Source organism: Rhagoletis pomonella, unplaced genomic scaffold (assembly GCF_013731165.1).
Source record: "Rhagoletis pomonella isolate Grant_MI unplaced genomic scaffold, Rhpom_1.0 Rhpom_scaffold_00008, whole genome shotgun sequence".
Classification (NCBI taxonomy): Eukaryota; Metazoa; Arthropoda; class Insecta; order Diptera; family Tephritidae; genus Rhagoletis; species Rhagoletis pomonella.
The window spans coordinates 19,514,941-19,525,056 of record NW_023458562.1 but is presented as its reverse complement, the minus strand read 5'-3'; the positions used below and the strand labels follow the sequence as shown (position 1 = coordinate 19,525,056).

General features: G+C 38.2%; 4 protein-coding genes across 6 annotated transcripts in view; 2 read left to right on the top strand and 2 right to left on the bottom strand.

The window, feature by feature from the left end:
• Positions 1 to 473, bottom strand: part of LOC118744325 (larval cuticle protein 1-like) — a 1,532-nt gene extending 1,059 nt beyond the window's left edge. The window contains exons 1-2 of the mRNA XM_036477241.1: positions 253 to 473; positions 5 to 167 (exon numbers count right to left, since the gene is read on the bottom strand). Of these exons, the coding sequence (XP_036333134.1) occupies positions 5 to 167; positions 253 to 264 (175 nt within the window). The 5' untranslated portion in view covers positions 265 to 473. The remainder of the gene's footprint in view (positions 1 to 4; positions 168 to 252) is intronic.
• Positions 1 to 8,442, top strand: part of LOC118744320 (probable cytochrome P450 4e1) — a 41,394-nt gene extending 32,952 nt beyond the window's left edge. Inside the window, exons 2-9 of one of the 2 annotated variants that reach the window (XM_036477234.1) lie at positions 6,347 to 6,456; positions 6,543 to 6,822; positions 6,903 to 6,972; positions 7,037 to 7,163; positions 7,218 to 7,394; positions 7,462 to 7,702; positions 7,900 to 8,073; positions 8,141 to 8,442. In XM_036477234.1, the coding sequence (XP_036333127.1) occupies positions 6,347 to 6,456; positions 6,543 to 6,822; positions 6,903 to 6,972; positions 7,037 to 7,163; positions 7,218 to 7,394; positions 7,462 to 7,702; positions 7,900 to 8,073; positions 8,141 to 8,358 (1,397 nt within the window). In that variant the 3' untranslated portion in view covers positions 8,359 to 8,442. The remainder of the gene's footprint in view (positions 1 to 6,346; positions 6,457 to 6,542; positions 6,823 to 6,902; positions 6,973 to 7,036; positions 7,164 to 7,217; positions 7,395 to 7,461; positions 7,703 to 7,899; positions 8,074 to 8,140) is intronic. The other variant, XM_036477235.1, reaches the window with a different exon arrangement.
• LOC118744322 (larval cuticle protein 4-like) lies at positions 3,257 to 4,351 on the top strand. Of its 2 annotated transcripts, XM_036477239.1 has the most exons (3): positions 3,257 to 3,625; positions 3,741 to 4,250; positions 4,284 to 4,310. In XM_036477239.1, the coding sequence occupies exons 1-2, from the start codon at positions 3,614 to 3,616 to the stop codon at positions 4,227 to 4,229; spliced, it is 501 nt and encodes a 166-aa protein (XP_036333132.1). In that variant the 5' UTR covers positions 3,257 to 3,613; the 3' UTR covers positions 4,230 to 4,250; positions 4,284 to 4,310. The 2 variants fall into 2 exon arrangements, with proteins under 2 accessions (XP_036333132.1, XP_036333131.1); XM_036477238.1 differs by having other exon boundaries at positions 3,741 to 4,351.
• Positions 8,443 to 8,478: 36 nt separating the features above from the next.
• LOC118745220 (probable cytochrome P450 4ad1) overlaps positions 8,479 to 10,116 on the bottom strand; it is a 36,276-nt gene continuing 34,638 nt past the window's right edge. Inside the window, 6 exon segments of the mRNA XM_036478745.1 lie at positions 8,479 to 8,621; positions 9,738 to 9,789; positions 9,791 to 9,826; positions 9,828 to 9,878; positions 9,880 to 9,941; positions 10,060 to 10,116. The exon segment at positions 10,060 to 10,116 is cut by the window's right edge and continues 2 nt beyond it. Of these exon segments, the coding sequence (XP_036334638.1) occupies positions 8,479 to 8,621; positions 9,738 to 9,789; positions 9,791 to 9,826; positions 9,828 to 9,878; positions 9,880 to 9,941; positions 10,060 to 10,116 (401 nt within the window).

The following is a 10,116-nucleotide window of genomic DNA, read 5'->3' as shown; positions in this document are numbered from 1 at the left end:
TTGCCTTGGGCATCACCAGCTGACACGACATGAATGCTGTTGCTTGTTTCGAGGTCAGCACTGAAACCATCGGGGCGGACATCGGCGTGCTGGGATTTGATTTCGGCCTTGGCGTCATCGGCGCTGCCAGAGGCTGAGACGTAGACGACGAAAGCGAAGAGTAGCACCTGTTGGCATTTGAAAAGAGTGATTTTAAGTTAATAACTAAATATTTATTTATGTATATCGCAAGTCTCCTTTGCATTCACTTACGTATTTGAACATTTTAGCTATGATATTTTTGAGACTAGAACACTTGATTGTTTCTGATGGCGTTTACCAAGTTTGGTAGCGCTTTTATAATGGCAAATTGTCGGCGCTTCACTGCGGCCTGTTATGCAGACAATCGAGATTCGCGTGGTCAAGTTTATTTGTGCATTACGGTGTTTTTTTATGTTCTTTGCTTTGCCCTTGTGTGTGTATAATTGTGTCGCTGACTCCCGTTGTTTTTCTGTGCTTTTGCCTATTTTAAATTCGTCGGCCATTAAAATCCAGCTAAACTTGTTATATTTAATTGTGAAAATATTTCAGTTATGAAACGGCTTCTTTTTTTTGTTTTTGTCAAAAGCCAAAATTATTTGCATCTGCAAAATTTAATGGACTTTCTATATTTGAATTTGTCTCAGTGCATTTGCTATTTGGATTCGTCTACTTTCAAGTTGTTCGGTTTTGGTCTGCTGCCAAATTTGTAGATAAAAATGCAAATGGAACACAAATCAAATTTAATTAGATGGTTGAAAAAAATTATTCAACAAGGCATAACTAGTAAACGACTATATATAGAAAATTAATTTTTGAATTCGAGAAATTAGTGCCGAAAATTATTTACCAACATAACACTTAGGAGTAGCTAAAAACCTTTGGTTATTGAGTATCAAATACATAGTTTAATATGCAGAATGGCGCTGAAGGCAGGCCAGTTGAGGGCCGTCCTCCTTTGAGGAGGATTGTCCTCAAACACGAAAAAAAAATTCGTTAAGAATATTATTATTTCCTAATCGTACACAATCATTATATTTGAAAGGAGTTTACATTGTCAGCTTTCAGTTAAATGATGTAGAGTTTTGATTCAACTAACAGCACGTGAAAGTTGAACAGTGTAAACGCAACTTAGCCTTAATCAATAATATTAAATACGGCTTTACCACGGCACCCCAATTACATAGTTCGCTCTCTCATTCGTAATTCGCACTCCAATTACCCTTCGAATTACGTAATTCGCCATACTAAATTTTAAGAGCGAATCACCTTATTTGTTGGTAATTCAGATTCAATAACCATCCGAATTATTTTATCGGAAATTTATCGAAACCAGTTCACAAATCAAAACTGGCACTGGTGTTTTGCGGGAAATTTGCTACTTATTCTTATTACTGTAAATGAGTAACTCTTGTATACACATATATATTACGATGATCCAAAACAAATAACTTAGCGAATTTAAGGAAACTCTCCCATTTGGAAAACATTTTTATTTCAATTTTAAAAGGTGTCGGTGGGCATTTTAAATTTTTAAATAACATGTAAATTTTTTTTTCATTAAATATGTTATGACTTTTGAACCTTTAAAAAAGTTGTAAAAAAGGGATAAAAGTCTTTTCTATGCATATTCTTGTAGGGCATTAAATTCTCTAAAAACTTCCTCTAAAATAGGTTTTCTTCGCGATTAAGAGTATTAAATATGTTAATAATATTGCTGAACGAGGTATAGCGTTGATAAAAAATTATAGTCGAACTTTGACGAAAGACGAAGAAGGAAAGCAATTTATTCTCCAAGTAATACAATTTCAATTAAACAATTTAAAAATAAATAGCCAAAACCTGTTAATATGTTGCGGTCTTATAATTATGCAACGCGGTGTACTATTAACTTGTTTGACTTGTGTTTGGAGAAACTTTAAATTGTTAATTTACTCGTAATTAAGGCGTTAAAATAAAAAAATAAATAAAAACAAAATTTTGTGTTTTCAGTGTGCAGTGTCCTCCTGGAATGTTAAAAAATTCTGGTAACCTTACTGGCCAGTGCAAAAATAACGTTGAAAAGCAAAAACGGTTCATAGAGTAAAAATTCTTAGTTTAGTAAAGAGAAAAACTCTGCCCACACATAGGCCAAGAAGAATAGCCTCTGATACCATATGGAATACTTATCCCTTTCTTTACCGATGGTCTTACATCCGCTTGTGAGATCTCTGCCAAGCGTGCGTAATCTTCTATGATACTCCAATTACAACATTGGCCCGATGCGTCAACCTCTAGTGTTGTGTCAACACAAGTCAATAAAAGTTGTCCGGTACATTGGTAACAATGAACAAGTTGATGTACCAACCATGTTCTTCCTGGGAAGGGCGTGGTTGATTTTTTCCTTCTTAATTTCCCACTTTTACAATTGGTCTAAGGTAATAAGGTATCCAAGGACATATGTGTATTAATTTGATTATATAAACCTGGGCTTTCTCGATCAGAGATGACGCACAAAAAATGGAAAATACATTTTTTTCTATCAAAATTTCTTAAATCAGTATGCAGCTCTCAAGAAACAAAAAACGCTCGTTCGTATACTTATTTATTTCTTCAAGCAAATTTACAGCAACAGCAAAGTACTAGCAACAGAAATAATGAAACATATTTCTTGTGATTTTTCTGAGAACTATAAACAACCCTTAATTGTGTAAATTTCATTCAACTTGTGCGGAAGGGTTAATTCAATTACATCATTTAACTTTATGCGAAGAAGACGGCGTCCTTGTACGATGACTACGTAACTTATCTAGCCGGCTGTTCATCTGCATACCAATGCAGATTCTTAAACCTTATTGCTGCCTAAGATCGCTGCTGATCAACTACTTTGCTCGTGGATTAAGACAATTAGCACACTTGGTCTAATTTAATTTGTCAAACCGGCGATCGTTAAAATTAACCAATTAATAATGTTGTATTTTGAGCGGCTAAATAAATAAAAAGTAGTTTTAGTTAAACGTGTTTTTGCTACGAGTAATAAGCAAACGTTCTTCTATTAATTTTAAAATCTACATATAAATAAATATGCTATACATACATACATACATATGTAGTATGTACATCAGTCTGTTCGCAATTCGCTAATAATTCAAATTTTTGTTTACTTTTGTAATAATTTTTATGCTTATTTTTGCTGTTTCAACCAACAAAAATATAAATTATATTTGAAAGCTTATTTTTGTTGTGGGTGCGGTTGTCTCTTGTTGAATAAAGAAAGAAAAACTTGTCATGCAACTACCGACTGAACCACATATGTACCTGCTCCGTATCGCAGCACGGCGAGATGAGAACGGATGCATCCAAAAGTGGCTTGTACCTTTTGCTTTTGAAATATTAATTCATTTTTGGTGATGACAACTCTTACCGTTGGGACACACCTGCCAGCTATTTCCAAACAAAGAGGTGGTGTGCATAAATTGTGCGGATATTTTTTTTTTTTTTGCCTGAAAACCGAACTATCTCACGGTATAAAAATCAAAGTGAATGTAACCGTGGAACATTCGTTTGTTTGATTTCATTTAGTGACCACCTACCCGGGTAGAAAGCATTGCACAGAATGTTCAAATATGTAAGCATGTCAAATAAGTGTTGAAAACTTACATATGTATATCCAATTCCAGACAAAGGAATACTTCATTCATAACTTACTCTCACTCTCACTCTCTTTCATACCCGTGTCATAGCTCATCTTTTTCGCCGCCATCGGTCTCAGCGTGGCCGTCATACCACGTCGTCCTTTTTATGGCCAAAGTAGCGGTGGTCACAGCAGCAGCAGCAGTTCGCGTGCCTCTGGTGATGAAAGGAACGCTGAGATAAAGTCACTGCATTCTGAAGTACGTGCCGATGGTTTCGACTACGCGCTCGAGACCAGCAATGGCATTAAATCTACAAGATCAGGCGATGCTAATGGTAATATTCAAGGCGGTTTCCAATGGATTTCACCCGATGGCCAACAGATGCAAATCTCATATGTTGCCGATGAGAATGGCTATCAGCCGAAGGGTGATCTTCTACCGACCCCACCACCAATTCCAGATGCTATTCTCCGGGCACTCGAGTACATACGCACTCATCCACCGAAAGAGGAATCAAAGCGTCCATTAAGGCCTTCAGCACCTTCTTCCTACACACCACCCAAGAGAACCACTATCCGACCAAGACCAAGATATTAGATGAAGCTTGGAAGACGGAGAGGTAGATCGTGCAAATTCGGGGAATAAAGCGGAATTATTTGAATTTTACTGTGCGTGGGTACGATTTTTTTTTATCGAAATAAAAAATTAAAACTTTGTAATGCAACTGAGCAAAAAATGCAAGTGTGTTAATATTTCTTGGGTAACTCCAAGGCAATGAGAAGGCCGATGAATTGGCGAAGGCAAGATTTTACTACTACTACTAAGAAAAATAGGTTTGCATTTTCTTCGACCGGCAAGGAAAAGGGACTTGCAAAATAGCCAAGACACTTTGGCTTGAGATAATAAGACGAAGTCAGAAGATCTGCTTAATAGATCGAGGTCATAAGTTTTTGAAATTGTACTAACTATTACTGGCCACTGGCCCATAGGCAAATATGCAGAGAGAATGATGCGCCAATATAATAGAACTTGCCGCAGCTGTCAACTAGAAGGTAGCGAAGAAGTAGTCCAATATTTCCTTTGTGAATGCCCAGGTCTAGCGGCTATTAGACTAAACTACTCGGAAGATACATGCAAAAAAAAACTGGCATATATATATGTATATCAGGATCTACTATAGACGATATCGGCAAATTCATCAGGGAATCAAGATGGTTTCACCGAGAAATCTAGATATACATACATACGCATGTAGGTGTTTAGCATTCACACGAAAGTGCATCAAAATGGCACAAAACGCGCTAATTGCTTCGTAGTAAGTTACTATGAAGCACTATAATCAACCAACCATACAACCAATACATATGTATGTAGAATTAAGCTTGCTCTTGAAACCGCCTCTGCCTTAATGGCTTTCTCGTAATTTTTTGCTGCTTTCCATTAAAAGTGTTAAAATAACGTAAACATATGTATGTATATGCGCGTATAGAAATATTTGTTTATATTTACATATGCAGGTGAACTACATAAATACTACTTATTTTTTATAAAATGCTCTTGATTCTGCGATGAGTGGTTCAAGTTCCATTGGCGGGAATTGATAACAGTTTTTGTTCAGAGCGAATATTCATATGTATGAATGTATGCACTTAAGTACGCATGGCTGTTCGTAAATACGTTAATATGCAATATGTTATTTTCATTGACAGTTGAAGCCAATTTTAATTAATTCTGACGTCAATGAAAAATAAGTTTAGATACATACATACCTACACTCTTTTGGCACTCTCAATCATCAGAATCACAATCGGGGGGATTGTTATTTGCCTATTTCCATCAGTTGAAGTTTCCTTTGGATCTTACAATGCTACTATGATGGAGACTTCTGAATAGGTCTTTAAAAACCCGAAAATAAGAGGACTGGTCCAAATATCATAATGTCAAAAATAAGGTTTTAGAGAGTCTTCTGCAATGATATCGACAACATGAAAGAGTCTGCCTGTCTGTGTAAGGTACTTCAACTGGACCTGACGGTTAGACTTGATGCTCTCAGAAAATCTGATGGTTGCTGGACAGTATTTATTCTGATGGTTGCTGGGAGTATTTACTGATATTGAAGGCCGTTTAACAATGCTACCTTTGACTCTATGTGCTCTGCGGACTTTATATTAACTAGAATACTTCTGACTGTGGGGGACGAAAGTAGCCTTAGTACCATGGCAGAGGTTGAGGCCGGATGTCCTCAGGACGGCCTGAGAGGATGGCAGCAAAACTGCTTCTCAGACAAAGAAGGAGTGATCTACGAGCCTTGACAAGACTTATTTCGGTGTACAATTCATGGGGACGACATATAGTCACAATAGGCATCATCGACGACCAGACTTCGAACGTTTTTGGGTCGGATGTATTGAGAATTAGACACATTATCTTTCCCTGAACAAACTGCTAAGATTCTCAACGGAATCTAGTAGGTTTGAAGAGGAGCAATGAACTCCCACCTCACCCTTTCCTCTAAATCCTGTCTCTAGGCTATAATGGGCCATACTGCCCGAAAGCTTGAAAAAATTGGTTTTGGTTTTTCCGGCCACCCACGATTGAATTCCATGGTACTATGATTACCTACACATTTAGGCATCTATGTAATACCTTTGCAAATTAAATAGAGTTCTGTATACAGTTTTATAATTTTTTTTATTTTTTTGCTTCCTCCGCAGATAATATGACCCAAGTGCGTCGCTGGGCGCATCAATATAACTATGGGTTAGCACGCATGTACGGTGGTGCACAGCCATATTTGATGGTCATAAATCCCAAAGCTATGGAGGTACGTAAATACGCCTGCTTCCGCCTACATAAATACATACATATGGTTGTTTACTCCAATGAAAGCCTATCCAATTTTCCTTTCAGCAAGTGCTCTCGAGCACCACACTCATATACAAGTACGACCCCTACAAATTTTTTTACCCTTGGCTGGGCCAGGGTTTGCTTACATCGAATGGTCGCCATTGGTTAAATCACCGTAAGATGATAACGCCCTCATTTCATTTTGCAATTCTACAAGATTTCCTTAAAATTATGAATGACACTACCGATCGATTTATGGTGCTATTGGGAGATTTCGCGGCTAAGGAGGATATGTTCGATTTTCAAGAGATCGTAACGCGTTCGACCATCGATGTCATCTGCGGTGCGTGCGTGTAAAGACCGGAAACATAAAAACCACCTTATTTATTTTAAATCTTTTTTTTTAACTAATTTTTTTTTTAGAAGCTGCCATGGGAACTCCGGTGAATGCCATAGTAGGACGCACCTCACCTATGGTGCCGGCAATTGCTGAGTAAAACATTATAATTTTTTGTTTATTTAACGGCTTACATTTCAAGAATGTGTATGCTTTAAAGGCTTTGCGATGTGATGCGTCAACGGATCTTCAGCGCGTTAAATCGTTTGGACTTCTTCTTTGTTTGGACGGAGGCATATCGGAAACAGGAAAGAGCTTTAACCGTACTACGCAAAGAACTTTCGGAGGTATGCCTGCAATGTTTAGAAAACTATTTCTAAAATTTATTAGATATTGTTTAGATCATTGAGAAAAGACGAGTCATACTAAAGGAAATCGGTGAAAATAAATTTAAAAGTGACGCTGATGGCAAACGTCCGAAAATGGCCTTTCTTGACAATTTACTAACAGCCGAAGTTGAGGGCAAACCGCTAACGTTTCAAGATATTTTTGAAGAGGTCTCAACGTTTGTTTTTGAGGTTAGTACGAAACTGCTTTCATGGTTTCACCAACACCCACTCTGCTTTTTTATACTACCTACTCCAGGGCCATGACACCACCGCCAGCGCTATTGGTTTCACCATTTACAGTCTCTCTCGACACACGCAAATACAGGAGCGTGCCTTTCAAGAACAATACGCCATTTTCGGCAATGATCTTCAACGCAATCCAACATACCAAGAATTGGGCGAAATGAAGTACTTGGAGTTGATACTGAAGGAAACGCTGCGATTATATCCCAGTGTGCCGTTTATTGTGCGCACGCTGCAGGAACAAACTGAAATTGGTCAGTTTTAATATGTTTGTACGATGGTGATTCACCTGTGATGGTGATGAACCTGTGTTATGAAAATATCTCGATTTGCATTTTAGAAGAATTCCCTTCGAGGGAAATTTGTTTCAAGTAAAAGACTTTGATTTGATCATATTTATTATATATTTTATTGATAATTTTGTTTATTTGACTATTTCTATCCTTTTAAGGTGGCTTTCAGATTCCTGCTGGTACTTCCATCGGTTGCATTATTATTGCATTGGGTACAAATCCGCACAGTTTTCCAGAACCATTTAAATTCAAACCGGAACGTTTTGAAAATCGCATCACATCGAATCCGTACGACTACGTGCCATTCAGCGCGGGGCCGCGTAACTGTATAGGTATATTTTGCAAGGAATTCAATGAATTTTTAGCATACCTTGTTTGATTTTATTTTTTTTCTAATAGGACAAAAATTTGCTATGATGGAATTGAAAGTGACCGTCTCAAAAATCATACGCCACTTCAATATACTACCCGCAGTGGACGGACTATCCACGGGTATACACGACCCGGCAGATCCAAATGACAAGTTCGACAATCCTTATGACGCACGTTTGGGATTCTATTTGACACTGAAGTCGGTAAATGGACTAAAAATACGGCTACGTCGGCGAGTGTACTGAGCGTAATTGTTTCAAGTGGGCGTGGTTTCATTAGCATCTAATAAAGAGAGTTTGTACTTAAATGTTTTCTGTTAAAAAAAGTGTTCAATTATTTTCCCCGCTAGAGTTTCACTTGCATATTTAATCGGCATCGTATTCACTTTGGGCGCGCATTCCATACGCGTGATTTCCAGCGGTTAAGCAAACTTTCGCAGGCAAAACTTCAAGATTACTCACGATCATTGAAAGAAGTGACTTGATCTGGTACAAAGCATACATTTCGGCTGTAAAAGCGAAAGAAGAAGCATACGACCCCAATCTAACAAAGTCAAAAAACTGAGCGCATCACTGTTGAGATTTCGCTGAGTCTTGTGACTTTGCTTGTATCGGTCTGTTAAATACAATTATTTTTTTTTTAATAAAAGGTTTTACAGCTTCTTTTTTCAGGTCCACACAAATTATTTGAAAATGAAGCTGTGAGATGATTTTTAGTTCTATTTTATTTTTTGTCGGAACCAAGCAGAAAACGACACTCAGACTACATGCCGTCCATTTTAATCTGTTTTTACGAATAAACCTAAGCAGATTGTTGGGTATCAAAGAGCTCAGGTGTTCATCTCTGAACACATCGGGACCAAATGTCTCGATACCTAATTCTAGCAGTCGCGTCTGCTCAGTGCGAGTAAAAAACTAGATAGACCTTTTGAGATTGAATTCGAAATGAGTTTTGCCCACCTGCAGCCCCACGATACCTTCCAGTCATTGCTGAGCGAAGTATTCACCCCGTTTCTGCTGATGACCTCGATGGCCGAAGGTGGGAGTGCTATAACTGGTTGCGGACCGAGGAATACCTGGTCTGAGCCAGCTTTGGCCACATGGTCAGATGTCTCATTACCAGGTACTCCCTAGTGACCTGGCACCGAGAGTAAAACAAGCTCATTATGTTTGTCAACCTAATTTGGTTGAGACTTGCACTGCCTAACTAGTTTGGAAGTAGTGAGAGGACTGGCCAATGCCTTAAGTGCAGCTTGGCTGTCACTGCAGAAACGTAAACTCCTTCCCCTCCACCTATTTTCCATCACGTAATTCATGGCGTTGAGGATTGCAATTACCTTAGCATACTACCCAAGAATAAAGTGAAGCTTATCCTCATTAACTTCGATTAATACCCCAGAGCCTGACCCAGAGTCAGTTTTGTAGCCATCAGTGAGTCCGATCTCAGTGCTGATATTAAACCAACATTAAGCTTGAGGGGAGATGATAACAACAGCCTTATTATCTATCTCAAACGACAGAATGCACGAACGATTCATCTGCAAACTTCCATTAATATTCAAAATGAATAATATTCTCTGTGCTTAAGCTCTTCTCTTCTGCTTCTTCGTCAAAAACGCGCATACGTTATAACTCATTGATGCACCTCCTTGGTACCGCGCTAAACGGTAGACTTTTTAAATGCTCCCAGTCCCACCGACTCTTCTCCATTTAATTATATGCGCCCAATGTTCGGGGCGAAAAACGGTCGATTCATCAAAGTACTTCTTCATTGTATTTCATGGCTATTAGGCACATAACGGTTGTGCGTTTAGCAATGTTGGTACCATCTTTCAAAACGTAGTGTACAATGAAATGAAAATATGATTGCACAAAACCGATGAAAACACTTGACTGCAGCAGAAGGAGGAGCAGGAAAAAAAAGCAATTTGATTGTTTTCAACTTACTCATATCGATTGCTTTGCGATTGGTGCGTGCGATTAACGGCACAGAAGGATACAGAC